Source organism: Nycticebus coucang, chromosome 4 (genome assembly GCF_027406575.1).
Source record: "Nycticebus coucang isolate mNycCou1 chromosome 4, mNycCou1.pri, whole genome shotgun sequence".
NCBI classification, from domain to species: Eukaryota; Metazoa; Chordata; class Mammalia; order Primates; family Lorisidae; genus Nycticebus; species Nycticebus coucang.
Window position 1 is genome coordinate 135,162,041 of NC_069783.1, and position 19,353 is coordinate 135,181,393.

Sequence of the window (19,353 nt, forward strand, 5' to 3'; positions counted from 1 at the left end):
GGTGTGGGAGAAGTTTCTGGGATTTCTGCAGGATAGGTGCTCACAGCTGGGGAGCGCCCAACTTGCCAAGACCCAAGAGCTGGCCCATCTCTCCATCTCTGGACTCTGCAGACTTGTCCTCTGGGGCTGGCAGGGTCCCAGCAGGTGCTTCCTCCTAGGCTCCACCCAGAGAAAAACCAGTGGCTCACACAAGGTTCTCCATCCAAGGGCCTAGACACTGTGGGTGTCCCTAGGGCAGAGGCAGTTGGGGTGACATTTGCATGGGCAGCCCCTCCTCTGCCAGCCCAGTGGGGCTGGGATAAGAGAGGCCTGGGGCCGCCCAGCCCAGGTCTGTGGGCTCAGCAGGGCTGTGTCCACCATGGGCCTGACTCCTGTCCTCCTCATGCTCCTCTCTCACTGCACAGGTGGGGACAGCGCTCAGAGACCAGGGTGGCCCCATCCCTATCACTCCCCTCTGGCTTAGGTCCCCAGCTGCTCTCTGGACCTGCTCTTCACTGCCCTGTGTCTGCTTGCAGGTTCCCTGTCCCTGCCTGTGCTGACTCAGCCGCCCTCCGTCTCTGCCTCTCCCGGAACAACGGCCAGACTCGCCTGCACCCTGAGCAGGGACCTCAGTGTGGGTGGCAAAAACATGTACTGGTACCAGCAGAAGCCAGGGAGCCCTCCCCGGTTTTTCCTTTACTACTACTCAGACTCAGACAAGCAGCTGGGACCTGGGGTCCCCAGCCGAGTCTCTGGATCTAAAGATGCCTCCAGTAACACAGCGTTTCTGCTCATCTCGGGGCTCCAGACTGAGGACGAGGCTGATTATTACTGTCAGGTGTATGACAGTGGTGCTAAGCACAGTGACAGAGACAGATGAGGAAGTGGGACAAAAAGACTCAGCCCATTAATTCCCAAGCTTGGCGCGTTCACTGTCGTGGTTAAGAACTTTACAAATTAAAAAATAACATTGGCGGCAGCGACCGTAGCTTAAGTGTATAGGGCACTAGCCACTTGTACCCAGGCTGGTGGGTTCAAACCAGGCCCAGGACAGCTTAATAACAATGACAACCGCAACAAAAAAATGGCTGGGCGTGTGGCGGGCACCTGTAGGCCCAGGTGCTGGAGAGGCTGAGGCAAGAGAATCACTCAAGCCCAAGAGTTTGAGATTGCTGTGACCTGTGATGCCACATCACTCTACCAAGGGTGACATAGTGAGATTCCCTCTCAAAATAAATAAATAAATAAATAAAATATCATTAAAAGTGGAATCCTTACTTAAAATGGCGTCACACTAACTCTCTCTTCTGTTTATTATTTAGAGACCTTGAATAATTAAAACCAAAACAAACATTTACACCAGTACTGACAGATACTAAATTTACTAAAACACTTCCACTAGCAAGAAAGGTGTGGAAAAGGATAGTCATCTACACGACAAAACATAATACCACTGGGTGTATATTTAAATATTAAAACTGGGCTTGGTGCCTGTAGCTCAGCGGTTAGGGGGCCGGCCACATACACCAGGGCTGTCAGGTTCGAACCTGGCCTGGTCCTGCCAAACAACCATGACAACTGCAACAAAAAATAGTGGCAGAGTAGTTCCAGGTACCCGGGAGGCTGAGGCAAGAGAATCACTTAAGCCCAAGAATTTGAGGTTGCTGTGAGCTGTGATGCCACGGCACTCTACCAAGGGCAATATAGTGAGACTCTGCCTCAAAAAAAAAAAAAATAAATAAAAATTAAATATATATATACATATATATAAACTTGGGCATGATCCATATAGTATATAAGACAATATCAGAATGGCAGCTCCCCAACCTCCAGGTCAAGCCCATGTTCCCCACAGACAGGACCTGGCTGGAGCCGGGGCAGGTTCAGGAGCTCAGGGTTCCCCAGGACAGAGCAGTGAGTGAGGCTGGAGCCCCAGAGCCAGGGCAGGGGCTGCAGATGGCTGTGGGGTGGCCAGGGCCAGAACCAGGAAGGTGCCTGAGGAGGCTGGGGAGTGTGGGGTTTGTGCAAACAGCCAGGGGAGTCACTGAAGGAGCTTAATCCGGGGGCGACCTGTCCAACCTCAGTGAGATCTGTCTGGATGCCTTGAGGGGAGAGGAAAACAGGGGCTACTGATCATGGTCTGTTTACTACAAAATAGAAAACTAAAGGCTGAGATGAGGCAGGAGCTGCCCTGGAGAGGGGCCTAGCTCTGTCCTTGGAAATGGAGTGGGCAGTGGTCAAGGCCCTGGTGGGGGCAGGAGCCTCTCTTTGTCAGGACCCCCTGGCATCTGGTCACAGACACACAGGACCTGGGCTGAACAGCAGGGGCGCTGTGGGACTGTGTCTTAGGGCTCTGTGGGGTTCAGCTGGGAACCCAGACACCTGGCCCTGGGCTCTGCTCAAAGCCCACTGGAGCCAGCAGCTGGGTCCTCTCTGAGCCCCAGTGACCCTAAGGCCAGGCAGAGTCCATGCCTTGGAGACATAATACCTTTCCCTGACTCACAGGGCTACGTGTACACACCTGGCCCACCTGGACTTCAGGTGCCTCCCATCACCCCCATGTGCACAACTGTGGGTGAAAAATATTAAAGAAAAACGTCTTCACACATAAATGGGGGAGTGACCCCACTTGCTCTGCTCCTGAGGCCTTTGGACGGACCCCCATCACCTTCCACAGACACCAGGATTTAAAATATTACTGGGGATACTGTGACAGAAGTGAAATCAAATTAGGGCAAAGTCATGGTCAAAACTCACTGAGGGACCCTGCAGGGCTCAGGTGAGCTGTGATGGGCACCTGGTCTCAGCACCTGGGCCGGGTCAGGGAGGGGCAGACTGAAGGCTGTGGACCCAGGGTAGAAAGGTCATTGTCAAGTCCTGTCAGAAGGGTGGGGGGGGGGGTCGCAGCAGGCAGGAGGAGCCCACCACGTGCCTTCAGGAGTGTTGTCAGGGCTTTCTTCGCCACAGGAGGACATTTCTCCGAGCACCTGTTCCCTGTGTGTTTTCTTCTCAGGTATCTAAGCTTCCTAGAAAGGCAATTTTTTTCTACATAATCCAAGCTGTGGAGAGGAGAAACAGGCTGCAGCCAGGTCCAAAGGATGAACACACCATGTGTTCGTTGAATAAATATGTGAATTCGCCTCATCAAAAATCCCAGCGTGAGGAACAGGTGTGATACTAAGACCATTGTCTATGTTCCTTTCTGGACAGATTGTGTTTGGGGTTCTGAGTTGATTCAAGAGGAGGCTTAAATGACCTTTTTGAGATTAGCACAGAGAACAGGAGAGGAACATGGACTTGAGATCTGAGCACAGTGACCAAAAAGGGGAATGGGACTCCCTGGGTTCATGAGGACAAAGGGCACAAGGCAGTGGGGCCTCACCCAGGAGCAAAGAAGCCACAGGGAAGGGGAACATCACCAAGAAAATTCTGAGCTCAGAGACAGGCCCCATGAGGACACCCGCTGCAGAGCTGGGGGAGTTGAGAAAACTCAGCTGACATTTACAGACACTTGGAGCCAGGAAGTTCTTCATCAACCTCAGGGTAAACCCAGAGCTCTAAGTCTACCTGTTAGGCCTAGTGCGCCTAGGCTCAGGCAGAAAGGTGTCAGGCCTAGGTTATCATGGAAAAATACCAGTTAACTCCTGGCAAATTTCCAGATTGCAAGCTTCAAAAAAAAAAAAAAAGTAATAAGTCTAATTCACTCCCAAGATAGATGGGAAAGTGCTAATTAATTTCTTACTTCTAATTCACTCCAAGTTTCTTGCTTGGCTAACTCCCTGGGAAACAGACTGGGAGGTACCAACTGTTCCCAGACTGACTTTTAAACAATACCAAGTGGGGACTCAGCAGCTGTGTCCTCTCTGGCATGGCACAGTCCCCTGAGCAGGGACCTTTGTATGGTCTCAGCAGGTGCTTCCCCCAGGGTCCCCCAAGGGGCAAAGCAAACCTCCCCCTCCTCAGTCTGCAGGGAGAGCTGAGCCCCAGCCCAGGGTAGGGGAGGGCCTGGGCAGTCCCTGGATAGAAACACATTTGCATGAGCAGCCCCTCCTGTGTAGAAGGTGGGGAGAAAAGGAGGCCTGGGGCAGCCCAGCCCTACTGTGGGGACCAGGGCTGTGTCTACCATGGCCTGGGCTCCTGTCCTCCTCGTGATCCTCTCTCACTGCTCAGGTAGGGACAGACCTCAGAGGCCAAGAACGGCCCCTACCCTGACTCTGGATCTTTTGGCAAAGATTCTTAAGAAACTTTACCCTGTATTCTGACCCAGTAAGCACTTGTGTCTGTTTGCAGGTTCCCTCTCCCAGGCTGTGCTGACTCAGCTGCCCTCCCTCTCTGCATCCCTGGGAGCGTCCTCACCTGCACCCTGAGCAGTGGCTTCCCCGTAGGTGACTTCCACCTACACTGGTTCCAGCAGAATCCAGGGAGTGCTCCCCACTATCTCCTGAGATACTACTCAGATTCCAATAAGGACCAGGGCTCTGGGGTCCCCAGCCATTTCTCTGGATCCAAAGATGCTTCCGCCAATGCAGGGATCCTGCACATCTCTGGGCTGCAGGCAGAGGACGAGGCTATTATTGTATGACATATCATGGCAACTCTGAGAGTTACATGGTGCTTCAGCCACACGGGGAAGTGACACAAAAACACCCCCTCCTCTCCTGGCCTGCTGCAGTCTCCCCTTGGTGGAGACTGTGACCAAGTCCAGCTCAGGGATGACGTCTCCAGTGATTGTCCTCAGAGACCAGATCTGACAATGGCACATCCTTTTCTTCAGCTAAACTTTCAGATTGATCCACTGCTCATATGTTTTCACTCTACTAATATTTTCACAGGCAGAAATATTTTCACAGAGATAAAATTTTCTCAGTAGAAACCTTGTAGAGACCAAAACAGGTTGAATCAAGCACATACAGCTGAGGAGCCAGGAGTGACTCAGAAATGTTTCCCAGGTGCCTTTAGGATATGACACCACCCTGCAGTGAGAAATTTTATCCTCTCCAATAGCAATGGGCTAGCACAACATTTAAAATTAAAATAAAACCCTACAATTCATAACAATATCAATATGAAACACTTGACTGTAAATCTGAGAAAAATTGAAATTAGTCTAAACTAAAAATTTTGAAACATTGTAAAAAATTACATAAACTTTAAATTAATTCATAGGAATACTTTTGGCTTTGAAAAAGTCATTATGGTTAATAATTTTTCCCAAATTTATCTAAGGATTCACTTTGAGGTCCCTGGGTAAAGTACGTGTGCAGAGAATGGTAAGTAGGAAATATCAGCAAATAAAAATGTAAATGGTCGGTAAAGACAATGATGAAATACAGGCCTTGGGATGCCCCTGCTCAATCCCCTGTTACCTGACTGTGTCTGGGGCATGGTAGGGTGGGAGGGTGGTTTGAATTCCAGGATCTCGGATTTTATTCTGTGTGACCAGGTGAGTCCAGGGAGGACAGTGTCAGTCAGAGCAGAGGCCCAAGGTCAGGTGCAGGTCCCTGCCCCACAGGTCTGATTATGAGACACGCGGTTTCCTATTTGGCTGTTTCTGGTGTTGAAAGGAAACTCTCACGTTACTGATGCTGCTTTTGCTCAGAATGGGCAGCTCCCCTGCAGCTCTTCCTGGTCACTGGCAATCACTTCCAGTGGAGGAAGGTCAGCAGCCCAGCGCGGCAGTGACACTGTAACTGCTACTCACCCAGGCATGGTCTTCTCACTGCTGCTACTGCACACAGTTTACAGGGCTGGGGCAGTTGGAACCCCTGGGCCTGCCATGGGCTCTGAGAGTCCCCAGGGGGCTCACTGCTGGGGGAGAAGACCCCCTAATGACCCAGAGAGAAGACATGAAGATGTGTCACCTGTGGAGGCAAAAAATGTTCACAGGGTTGGGGTCACTTCTAGAAAAGACTCCACTACTTGGGCAGGATGTGGGGACCTGCTGCAGCTCATCCTTCAGCCCCGAAATTTCCAGAGAAGAAATGCAGGACATAGGTCACAAAGTGTATGTGGGGAGCTGATCTGGTGAAGACATCACTTTAGACCAAAAGTGCATTTCCCCTTCCTCAGGGCATAATCATCACTGGGGCATATGTGGCCACCTTCAAAGACAAAGATTGTGACACAGGTGATAGAGACGTGAGGCTTCAGGACCATTTCAGCAGATAGAAAACAGACTGCCAGAAAATTAATTTCCATTATGATTTGAGTGATTTCAAACTCTGAAACTAAATGTTTACCAATGCAATGTGTCTCATTTCTTCCTAGAGTGACAAAATGAAAACCAACAGAGAAAACTAATAAACAAATACCAGGTGATATTTCAGCTCTATTGACAAAACCTCCAGCAGTCTCCTAATACCATATCCAAAATGTCTTAGATACAATTATAATCACTTGTCATATCAAGAACAAGGAAAACTACAACGTGAATGAGAAAAACAGGATCCACAGACATAGACAGTGAGATAGTCTAGGTGATTAAATTGTATGGCTGATGCATGTAAATCAGCAATTGTAAAATTCTTTTCATAAGCTATTTCATGTATTTTTGAAAAAAAATGGCAAAGGATAAAATCTCAGACAAATGGATTGTTCGAGAGGAGATAAAAGATGGCAGCCGAGTAACAGCTTCCCTGCAACTGGGAACAGCGATTCTGGGTAGACAAGACTCCAGGCATCTCTGGCCGGTGGGATCTGCCTATAATCATCCCTTTGAGGATACAGGGAGCCAGCAAGTGACTTCTGGACCCCAAGAGGAGGACAAAAACAGTGGAAAACTGGCAAGTGGTTGCGTGTGTTCGATCAACCTAATCACGCCAGCAACCGTAAGTACAAGCAGCAGTAAGACTGCAAACCGGAAAGGCCTTACCTGTGAACTGTTTCGGTGTTCTTGGACTTGGCACTCAGTTGAACTGCCTTGGGGAGAACTTGAGCAGGAGTGTGGAGAACTTTGGGCATTGTCTGGGGCCCCAGACTGAGCCACTGAGCTGGGCGCAGGAAGCCATTGTGAAAGAACTGTCCCGGCAAGCTCTGCCCTCAGGGTCTCAGAGCAAGGATTGGGTGGGTCAAAGTAACCTACTGACTGAGCAGCCTAAAGGCGGGGACTGAGCTGCCTTACAGCCTTAATCCTTAGGGGCAGAGTGAGACGGTTTTGGCACACTGGAGGCTCAGGCTATTGCCCTGGGTAGAGTATCATGACATCACAGATCATAGCAACCTCAAACTCCTAGGCTTGGCTCCATCCAGACCTCGATAAGAGCTGTTCAGTGACCCCCAACCAGTGACCTGCACCCACCGGGCCTCCACATTTCCTGACCAGGAACTGTGGGAGCCACACAACCCTGCGTCCTCCCTCCTGTGTCCTCCCAGCTTCCACACTAGCCCATTCATCTGGACAGGGACTCTGGTAGCTGCGTGCCCATTGGAGCCCTCCCTGCCTCTGCACAGAGCTCTTCTCCTGGCCAGAGACTGCTGGAGCCTTGGGCTCTCTGTGCCTAAGTCACTGGGCGGCTGGCACTCCCAGAACTGTGCACACCACCCCCATCCCTGTTGCTGGATCTGGGTGTGTCACAAACCGGAGCTGCTTCCACAACCAGAACTCCCTAGCTAGAGCAGCCCCAGAGGAACTACACAGAGTCACTCCTTACAAAGATCCAGCAACAATAGAGTGATCCCGCTGGGGTCTAATCTCGGAGAGACACCTCCCCAACTCTGAGGACAGCCAGAGGCAACGGTGAAAAACAATCATGAGGCGAAATCAACAGAAAAACTCTGGCAATATGAATAATCAGAGTAGATCAACTCCCACAGGGATCAATGGGGCAGAATCAGCACAAGACCCCATGCACAAACAAATAGCTGAGATGTCAGAAATTGAATTCAGGATCTGGATAGCAAATAAGATCGAATTAGAATTCCAAAAGTTATCTCAAGAATTCAACGGATTCAAAGACCAAATGACCAAAGATTTCAATACATTGGACAAGGAGTTGCAGCCCGCAAAGATCTGAGAAACACAGTAGAATCCCTCAGCAACAGAACGGAGCAAGCAGAAGAAAGGATTTCTGACATTGAAGACAAACCCTCAAAGAAGAAGAGAAATGGAGAGCAAACAGACCACTCTCTCAGAGAGCTCTCGATAATTTGAAGAAAACCAATATTCGTCTTATAGGGATCCCTGAAAGTGATGAAGTGGCTTCACAAGGCACAGAGTCTCTTCTCCATGAGATTATGCAGGAGAACTTTCCAGACATGCCAAGAGATTCCAAAATTCAGATAGCAGACAGTTTCAGAACTCCAGCACGACTCAACCCAAATAAGACATCCCCCAGACACATCATAATCAATTTCACTAAAGTTAATATGAAGGAGAAAATTCTGAAAGCTGCCAGACGAAAGAAAACCATTACCTACAAGGGGAAGAATATCAGAATAACTGCAGATCTCTTTGCTGAAACCTTTCAGCTAGAAGAGGATGGTCATTGACTCTTAATCTTCTAAAACAAAATAACTTTCAACCCAGGATCCTGTACCCAGCTAAACTGAGCTTCATTTATGATGGAGAAATTAAATACTTCAACGATATTCACATGTTGAAGAAATTTGCCACAACTAAACCAGCTCTCTAGGACATTCTTAGACCTATCCTCCATAAAGACCAGTGTAATCCTCCACCACAAAAGTAAACCCACCCAAAAAATTTTTAATCAAATTCCAACTTCCACAGTCGCAAAAGGATTAAAAAAGTTCACCAGTCTCTCGAAAGGCTTATCAATACTCTCAATTAATGTGAATGGTTTAAATTGTCCTCTAAAGAGGCATAGGTTGGCCGACTGGATACAAAAACTCAAGCCAGATATCTGCTGCATCCAAGAATCTCATTCTACACTAAAAGACAGATATAGACTCAAGGTAAAGGGATAGTCATCTATATTCCAGGCAAATGGAAAGCAGAAAAAAGCAGGCGTTGCAATCCTGTTCGCAGACGCAATAGGCTTTAAACCAACCAAAATAATTAAGGATAAGGATGGACACTTCATATTAGTTAACAGTAATACTCAATATGATGAGATCTCAATTATTAATATTTATGCACCCAACCACAACGCACCTCAATTTATAAGAGAAACTCTAACAGACATGAGCATCTTGATTTCCTCCACCTCCATAGTAGTTGGAGATTTTAACACCCCTTTAGCCGTCCTTGATAGATGCTCCAAAAAGAAGCTAAGCAAAGAAATTTTAGATTTAAACTCAACCATTCAACATCTGGACTTAATAGACATCTACAGAACATTTCATCCCCCCAAAAACTGAATACACATTCTTCTCATCAGCCCACAGAACATACTCCAAAATCAACCACATCCTAGGCCACAAATCTAACCTCAGCAAATTTAAAAAAATAGAAATTATTCCTTGCATCTTCTCAGACCATCATGGAATAAAAGTTGAACTCAATAACAACAGGAACCTGCATACCCATACAAGAACATGGAAGCTAAACAACCTTATGCTGAAGGATAGATGGGTTATAGATGAGATTAAGAAGGAAATCACCAAATTTTTGGAACTAAACAACAATCAAGACATGAATTATCAGAACCTCTGGGACACTGCAAAGGCAGTCCTAAGAGGGAAATTTATAGCACTGCAAGCCTTCCTCAAGAAAACGGAAAGAGAGGAAATTAATAACTTAATGGGACATCTCAAGCAATTGGAGAAGGAAGAACACTCCAACCCCAAACCCAACAGAAGAAAAGAAATAACCAAAATCAGAGCAGAGCTAAATGAAATTGAAAACAAAAGAATTATACAACAGATCAATAAATCCAAAAGCTGGTTTTTTGAAAAGGTCAATAAAATAGATAAACCTTTGGCCAACCTAACCAGGAAAAAAAGAGTAAAATCTCTAATTTCATCAATCAGAAATGGTAATGATGAAATAACAAAAGGCCCCTCAGAAATTAAAAAAATCCTTAACGAATACTATAAGAAACTCTACTCTCACAAATATGAAAATCTGAAAGAAATCAACCAATACCTGGAAGCACACCACCTACCAAGACCTAGCCAGAACAAAGAGGAAATGTTGAACAGGCCTATATCAAGTTCTGAAATAGAATCAACTATACAAAAATCTCCCTAAAAAGAAAAGCCCAGGACCAGAAGGCTTTACGTCAGAATTCTACCAAACATTTAAAGAAGAACTAGTACCTATATTACTAAACCTCTTCCAAAATATAGAAAAAGAAGGAATATTACCCAGCACATTCTATGAAGCAAACATCACCTTGATCCCCAAACCAGGGAAAGACCCAACAAGAAAAGCAAATTATAGACCAGTATCACTAATGAATATGGATGCTAAAATACTCAATAAGATCCTAACAAACAGAATACAACAACACATCAAAAAAATTATACACCATGACCAAGTCGGATTTTTCCCAGGGTCTCAAGGCTGGTTCAATATACGTAAATCTATAAATGTAATTCAACACATAAACAAACTTAAAAATAAAGACCATATATGATTCTTTCAATTGATACAGAAAAAGCTTTTTATAATATCCAGCATCCCTTCATGATCAGAGCACTTAAGAAAATTGGTATAGAAGGGACATTTCTTAAACTAATAGAGGCCATCTACAGCAAACCCACAGCCAATATCATATTGAACGGAGTTAAATTGAAATCATTTCCACTTAGATCAGGAACCAGGCAAGGTTGCCCATTGTCTCCATTGCTCTTTAACATTGTAATGGAAGTTTAGCCATTGCAATTTGGGAAGAAAAGGTGATCAAGGGTATCCACATAGGGTCAGAAGAGATCAAACTTTCACTCTTTGCAGATATGATCATATATCTGGAAAACACTAGGGATTCTACTACAAAACTTTTAGAAGTGATCAAGGAATATAGCAATGTCTCAGGCTACAAAATCAACACCCATAAATCTGTAGCCTTTATATATACCAACAATAACCAAGCCGAACAAACAGTCAAGGACTCTATTCTTTTCACAGTAGTGCCAAAGATGAAATATTTGGGAGTATACCTAACAAAGGACGTGAAAGATCTCCACAAAGAGAACTATGAAACTCTAAGAAAAGAAATAGCTGAAGATGTTAACAGATGGAAAAACATACCATGCTCATGGCTGGGAAGAATCAACATTGTTAAAATGTCCATACTGCCCAAAGCAATATATAACTTTAATGCAATTCCTATTAAAGCTCCATTGTCATACTTTAAAGATCTTGAAAAAATAATACTTCATTTTATATGGAATCAGAAAAAACCTTGAATAGCCAAAACATTACTGAGCAATAAAAACAAAGCAGGAGGAATCACGCTACCAGACCTGAGACTGTAGTGATCAAAACAGCATGGTATTGGCACAAAAGCAGAGAATTAGATGTCTGGAACAGAATAGAGAACCAAGAGATGGATACAGCTACTTACCGTTATTTGATCTTTGACAAGCCAATTAAAAACATTCAGTGGGGAAAAGATTCTCTATTTAACGAATGGTGCTGGGTAAACTGGCTGGCAACCTGTAGAAGACTGAAACTGGACCCACACCTTTCACCATTAACTAAGATAGACTCTCACTGGATAAAAGATTTAAACTTAAGACATGAAACTATAAAAATACTTGAAGAAAGTGCAGGGAAAACCCTTGAAGGAATCGACCTGGGTGAATATTTTATGATGAGGACTCCCCAGGCAATTCAAGCAGTATCAAAAATACACTACTGGGACCTGATCAAACTAAAAAGCTTCTGCACAGCCAAGAACATAGTGAGTAAAGCGAGCAGACAGCCCTCAGAATGGGAGAAAATATTTGCAGGTTATACCTCCGATAAAGGTCTAATAACCAGAATCCACAGAGAACTCAAATGTTTTAACAAAAAAAGAATACGTGACCCCATCTCAGGGTGGGCAAGGGACTTGAAGAGAAACTTCTCTAAAGAAGACCAATGCACAATCTACAAACACATGAAAAAAAGCTCATCATCCTTAATCATCAGAGAAATGCAAATCAAAACTACTCTGAGATATCACCTAACCCCAGTAAGAGTAGCCCACATAACAAAATCCCAAAACCAGAAATGTTGGCGTGGATGTGGAGGAAAGGGCACACTTCTACACTGCTGGTGGGAATGCCCACTAATATGTTCCTCCTGGAAGGATGTTTGGAGACTACTTAGAGACCTAAAAATAGACCTGCCATTCGATCCTATAATTCCTTTACTAGGTTTATACCCAGGAGACCAAAAGTCACAATATAACAAAGACATCTGTACCAGAATGGTTATTGCAGCCCAATTCATAATTGCTAAGTCATGGAAGAAGCCCAAGTGCCCATCGATCCACGAATGGACTAGCAAATTGTGGTACATGTATACCATAGAATACTATGCAGCCTTAAAGAAAGATGGAGACTTTACCTATTTCATGTTTACATGGATGGAGCTGGAACATATTCTTCTTAGCAAAGTATCTCAGGAATGGAAGAAAAAGTATCCAATGTACTCAGCCCTACTATGAAGCTAAATTATAGCTTTCACATGAAGACTATAACCCAACTATAGCACAAAACTATGGGGAAAGGGCCAAGGAAGGGGAAGGGAGGGGGGAGGTTTTGGTGGAGGGAGGGTAATGGGTGGGGCCACATCTATGGTGCATCTTAGAATGGGTACAGGCGATTGCACTAATTTACACAGCTATGATTTAACAATAAAATAAAAAAAAATAAAAATAAAAAATCTCAGAAAAATGTAGAAGTCATAAAAATGAAATATAAATTAAAGAACAAAAAATTTAATGAAATAAAAGAGTTTTTATTAGAACTCTTTGTAAAGACTCAACTGCAAGTATATATAAAACTAAAATTCAGACACTAGGGAAGACACTCCACTGTCTTTGCTTCAGCCCAGCAGGGGGAGCTGTGGGTCTTCTCAGAGCAGACATAGGCCTGCAAAAACTCAAATGGTTCAAATTTAATGCTCCCCGTGCCTGAGCTCACTGGCCTGAGTTAGAGGGGACAGAAGATGCTTCCACTCAAGGGGCAACTCAGAGCTCACAGCACCCAGCCTGCCTGACACTGTTGCTGCTCCCTGGACTGGGGGGACCCAGAATCAGATGATGTTGGTGCTTTTGGTGAAGGGCTCATATTCCCATAATGCACAACCCAACACACACCCTCCTCCCAGAGACCTGAGGAGATCAAAGAGCCATCCCAGAGTCCAGAAACAGTGTGGGTCTGGAAGAGTTCTGGAAAGGCTACACCATGGCCTGGACTCCTCTTCCTCCTCACTCTTTGCCCAGGTACAAAAAGATTTCCAAGACCAGACTTTGAAGGGGTCCCTCTGTCTTCCTTCCTCAGTCCTACCATGAGTCTGATTTGGGGTTCAGAGTATGTCTTCAGGCTGTGGTAACTCAAGAGCTTCCTACATATCATGAGAGATGGTCACTCTCACCTGTGGCTCCAGCACTGGAGCAGCCACCAGTGGTCAGTGTCCTTCCTGGATCCAGCAGAAGTCTGGCCAAGTCACCAGGACATTAATTTGTAATATAAGCCTCAAACACTCCTGAATGACAGGGATTTCTCAAGTTCTCTCCTTGGGGACAAAGCTGTCCTGACCCCTCTCAGGTCACAGCCCATGGTCCAGGCTGAGGACTATTGTAGCACCTCAGGGGTGCGAGACCAGAGGAAGAACAGGACATAAACTGACCTTTGACAGAGCCTGGGTCAGTCAAATATGATCACGTGATCTCAGGATCACATGACCAGACAGCTGAGCTCTCAGGACAGCCTACACATTAAATATCCTCAGAGAGAAAGGTGAATGGAAGGGTCTGAATTAATTCCCACTCCCAATTTGAGTCTCATAGTGGAGGATATTTCTGGATGACTCAGGACATAAACCAAAAAAAGCAGTATTTAATTATCCTGTATTAGAAAAATAAAAGCAACAGCTGGGTCAGATTTAAAGATTAACATCAAACACTTTTCCTTCAGAAATAAGCCTCTAGTGCAGAGGGCATTCTTTGCATATTATTACAATAAAGTTCATTTTATTTGGTTCCATTTTCACAGCATAGAACATGTGAATGCAATATGTATGTTGAATTACATTTTTAAAATATTTTTGAATATTTCTAAATATAATTGTAAAAATGATTCTTCCTTTCTATGGGTATAACTCAAAAACCCATCTTTTAAGATATATTGTAGTCCTAATCCCCAGTACTGTTTAAGGTGACCTTATTTTAAATATAATATCATTACAGGTGAAGTTAGTTGAGATGAGGCCATACAGGACTGTGGTGTCCTCCTGACTCAGTGAGCCTGGTGTTCTGATAATACGGTCCTGAGAACACAAGAGCATGTGGAAGAGGACGCCATGTGACAATGAGGGTGGAGAAAAGACTTATGTGGCTGCAAATCAAGAGATAACAAAGCTTGTCAGCAAACCACCCACAGGCAATAGGAGGGAGGTAGGATCCCCCCAGAGGGCCAGACACACAGGGCCTGTGTCTGGACTTCACAGGACTGGCCTCCAGAGCGGCGCATTTCTGTTGCTCTAGGCTGCCCAGTGTGTGCCACGTCGTGACTGTTGTCCCAGAACACAAATGTACCAAACAAGCAACATCATAGTGTGTCCAAATTTGATTGCATTTGTTTCATCTTGGCCCTCACTTCCTCCATAAGTACGATCACATGGGGGCCCCTCTTGCTTTACTTTATGTCCATAATTGTCTTTTAGGATTAATATGGTGATTCATCTGTCTTTAAAATACAAAAATAGAAGCACTGCTTAATATTATGAATATGGTAAGTACTAATGAGAAATTGCAACTTTTTAATTATTTCCCTTGTTCAATGGCATCAAGATGTGACGATGAAAAGATCATGTTGTTATTACCAGGCTTCAGGTCATCTCTGGGGATGGGTGAGCTCAGGGGGAGCTGCTGCCTCACTTGGTGGGAAACCTCAAGTACATTATGCTCAGCCCACCACTTAAAAATTGGGAAACAGGACGGTACTTTTCTGGACACTCTGGAAAGAGGCAGAGCAGAGAGAGGCATGAGGAGCAGTTCATCACTAAATGCACCAGCACCTCCCTGCGTCTGTCAGACCAGAGACTCTAACACATTCTTGGGCACAGGGATCACCTGGGATCCTGTCACATGTGGACTCTGACTCAGGGCAACTGGAGTGGGGCCTGGGATTCTGCATTTATAAAAGGTGATTTCCCCCATACCTCCACAAACATGCCTCAATGTCACCAAATATGTAAGAATGGTGGAAAACAAGAAGGAGACCCACTAGCAAGTGAAAAAAGAAAAGAAAACTCTCCAAAGAGAAGTAATGAATTTTGATTTGGCTAACACCTGTAGCTCAAGTGGCTATAGCACCAGCCACATACACCAGAGCTGGTGGGTTCGAATCCATCCCGGGCCTCCCAAACAACAATGACACCTACAACCAAAAAATAGCCAGGTGTTGTGGCAGGCGCCTGTGGTCCCAGCCTCTTGGGAAGCTAAGGCAAGAGAATCCCTTATGTCCAGGAGTTGGAGGTTGCTGTGAGCTGTGATGCCAAGGCACTCTACCCAGGGTGACAGCTTGAGGCTCTGTCTCAAAAAAAAAAAAGAAAGAAAGAAAGAAAGAATTTTGATTAAAGAAGGATTCCAAGTCCATGCAGGAAGAAGACAGTGAGGAGCTGGGAGAAGCTCCACTTTCTACAGGAAAAAGACTAGAATGAAAGCAAACACACCCCAAACCCCACCTCTGGCTTCCTCCCAATCTTCCCACTGGTTTTCCCTCCAACCCGTCCAAAGTGAAGTCTATTCCCACCTCTCCCTCTTCCTCTCTCTGACTCACTACTGTCCATCTCTGCCTTTGGGTCCTTCTCTTTTCTTTCAATATCCCTTCTCTCCCCCTCCTCAGTATGCAGGGAGAGCTGAGCCCCAGCCCAGAGTCAAAGAGGGGCTGGGCAGTTTCTAGGTGAAAACACATTTGCATGAGCAGCCCCTCCTGTGCAGAAGGTGGGGAGAAAAAGGGCCTGAGGCAGCCCAGCCCCACTGTTGGGACCAGGGTTGTGTCCACCATGACCTGGGCTCCTGTCTTCCTCCTGTCCTCTGTTAGTACTCAGGTAGAGACAGGCCTCAAATTTCAAGCCTGTATCTGCATCTCAATTGCAAGAGCCCATGAGAAACTTTACCCTGGTCTCAATCCCATCTCCCATCTGTATCTGTGTTTGCAGTTTTGCTCTCCCAGCCTGTGCTGACTCAGCCGCCCTCCCTCTCTGCATCCCTGGGAGCATCATCCAGACTCAGCTGCACTCTGAGCAGTGGCTTTGGGGTTGGGGACTTTCCTATACGTTGGTACCAGCAGAAGACAGGGAGCCCTCCCCGGTACCTCCTGTACTACTACTCAGACTCAGATAAGCACCAGGGCTCTGGAGTCCCCAGCTGCTTCTCTGGATCCAAAGATGCCTTGGCCAATGCAGGGATCCTACAGATCTCTGGGCTTCAGGCTGAGGATGAGGCTGACTATAATTGTCAGATATGGCACAGCAACTCTAATGCTTACACAGTGCTGCAGACCCAGAGAGAAGTGAGACCAAAACCTCCTGTCTGCTCTCTGGACCTAATGCTGTCCCCCCTGCTGGTGGCCCTGACTAGCCCAGCTCATGGTGACATCTAGTGTGAACAGCTAGTGTCCTCAGAAGAGCAGCCCTGGCAGGGCCGTATTCTTCCCTTCAGTTCTCCTGATAGACTGAATCACTGCTTTTACTCTCTCACCTCATTTGTGTTTTCCCAGGAAGACATTCCCTTGTTCACGGTAAAAGAAAAATCTTCCCTATGGAGACACTGGAGGAATCAAGAGAGGTTGATCCCAAACATGTCCCATTCAGAGTCCAGGAGGGGCTCCTAGTGCTGTGATCTGAGAGATTTACTCTGGGTTCATGAGACAACTCCAACCAACAGACACGGATAGTTTATTTTACACAATAAAATAGCAAATATGATGAAACATGTCACTTATAATAGGATCAAAATGAAATACTTAAGGACAAGTTACTTAGGGGCTAAACCATACAAGATGAATAAAAAAAAATACTAAATAAGTGGACTTTGGAGCAAGATGATGGCAGAGTAACAGCTTCCTTGCAACTGGGCTTGGTGAGTCTGGGGAGACAAGACTCCAGGCATCTCTGGATGTTGGGATCTGCGTATAATCATCCCTTTGAGGACACAGGGAGTCAGCAAGGGACTTCTGAACCCCAATAGGAGGACAAAGGCAGTGGAAAACTAGCAAGTGGGTGTGGGTGTTTGTTCAGTCTAATCCTGCTGGCAGCTGTAAGTACAGCAGCAGTGAGACTGCAAATTTGAAAGGCCTTACCTGTGAGCTTTTTTGGTGTTTTTGGACTTGGCACTCAGTTGACCAGCCTTGGGAGAGCTTGGGCAGGAGTACAGAGAATGTTGGGCGTTGTCTAGGGCCCCAGACTGACCTGCTGAGCCAGCCGGAGCTAATAGTGTTTGGCTGTGGGCCCTGTGGAGCCGTTGTGAGAGAAGTGCCCTGGCAAGCTCTGCCCTCAGAGTTGCAGAGCAAGGATTGGAGGGAGCTAGTAATCTAGTGACTGAGCAGCCTAAAGGCAGGGACTGAGCCGCCTTACAGCCTTAACCCTCAGGGGCAGAGTGAGACCAGTTTTGGCACACTGGGTAAGTGGATAGCCACTTCAGCAGTGATCCCAATGACATGCACTTTCCTGGGAAAGCTTCTGCTTAGCCAAGTTTAGAAGTTTAAAGTGCCTTTTCAGAGGGCTGAAAAGAGATTTAGAGTCTCCACCCTGCAGGGTTTGAGAAATCAACAGAGGCCTCCAGTCGCATCAGCATTGTGATTAACATCTCATACCTCAGAAGATCATCTGTTGCCCAGACAATATTCAACTATATATACTGCTTTGCTTTTTCTTTTTTGTTTGTTTGTTTGTTTTTGCCGTTGTTTTGTTTTTTAATTTCAACATTTTCCCTATAGATTTTCTTTTCTTTTCTTTCTCCATTTTTCTAGTTTAAATACAATTTTCCATTGTTGCCTTTTGCAATAATTAGAACTTCATTTTGACCAGTGTTTCTACCCCTATTATTTGCTTTTTCCCCCATTTTGTCCCATTAAATTTTCTTTTTGCCTGTTTTGGTTTGATTTATAGCATTTTTGTCTTTCCTCTTTACTTGGTGGAGGTGGGGTACTGTGTCTAATCTGGCTAGCAAGGAACTGCTGACATCAAAGGAACCACCCAACCCAGCGCCTTTCTTCTTTTTGTCAATATTCCCTTTTACTCACCCCCTCTCCTTTCTCTTTTTTCTTTCTTTTTTTTTTTTTTCCTTTCTTTTATCCCTTCTTGCTCTTCAACCTTATCATCCTTCTGGTCCTGCACCAAAAGGACTCATCAAAACCCTAGTCCACAGGCACAGAAACTTAAAGAGAAAGAGGAAGTGTAAGGAAAATTAGGGCAAGGAAACAGGTAAAAGAAATCATTCATGAGGTAGAATCAGCAGAAAACTCCTGGCAACATGAAGAACCATTCCAGAGCTAAAGTCTCCATCTTTCTTTAAGGCTGCATAATATTCCATGGTGTACATATACCACAATTTATAAATCCATTCGTGCATCGATGAGCAGTTGGGCTTTTCCCATGACTTAGCAATTATAAATTGGGCTGCAATAAACATTCTGGTACAAATATCTTTGTTATAATGTGAGTTTTGGTCTTCTGGATATATACCTAGAAGAGGAATTATAGGATTGAATGGCAGGTCTGTTTTTAGATTTCTAAGTGTTCTCCAAACATCTTTTCAAAAGGAATGTATTAATTTGCATTCCCACCAGCAGTGTAGAAGTGTTCCCTTTTCTCCACATCCACGCCAACTCTTTGTCTTGGGATTTGGGGATATGGGCTAATCTTACTGGAGTTAGATGGTATCTCAAGGCAACCTTTCCAAGGGACCACGAGGTAGCTACTGCAGAGGATTCCACCTATAAAGAAATGTTAGGAATGACAGAAAGGGAATTTAGAATACACATGATGAAAACAATGAAGAAAATGATGGAAACAATGAAGGAAACTGCTGATAAACTGGAAAATAACAAAAAGGAAATCCCAAAACAGAATCAAATAAGAGATAAACAATATGAAGAACATAGAAAAGATATAGCAGAGCTGAAGGAACTGAAGCAGTCAATTAGGGAACTTAAAGATGCAATAGAAAGTATCTGCAACAGGTTAGAAGAAAGAAATTCAGAGGTAGAGGACAAAGTTCTTGAGATAACTCAGATAGTTAAAGAGGCAGAAAA

General features: G+C 45.2%; 2 gene segments (V, D, J or C); both read left to right on the forward strand.

Moving 5' to 3' along the window:
* The first annotated feature begins 252 nt into the window (after positions 1 to 252).
* On the forward strand, positions 253 to 859 carry LOC128584443 (probable non-functional immunoglobulin lambda variable 11-55). The segment is given in 2 exon segments: positions 253 to 404; positions 516 to 859. Coding segments are annotated over 2 exon segments (390 nt in total).
* A 3,244-nt stretch (positions 860 to 4,103) lies between these two features.
* Positions 4,104 to 17,444, forward strand: LOC128584892 (probable non-functional immunoglobulin lambda variable 5-48; the record flags this gene model as incomplete). The annotated part of the segment is given in 3 exon segments: positions 4,104 to 4,149; positions 16,259 to 16,588; positions 17,419 to 17,444. Coding segments are annotated over 3 exon segments (402 nt in total), but the record flags the coding sequence as incomplete, so codon positions are not given.
* Positions 17,445 to 19,353: the final 1,909 nt, after the last annotated feature.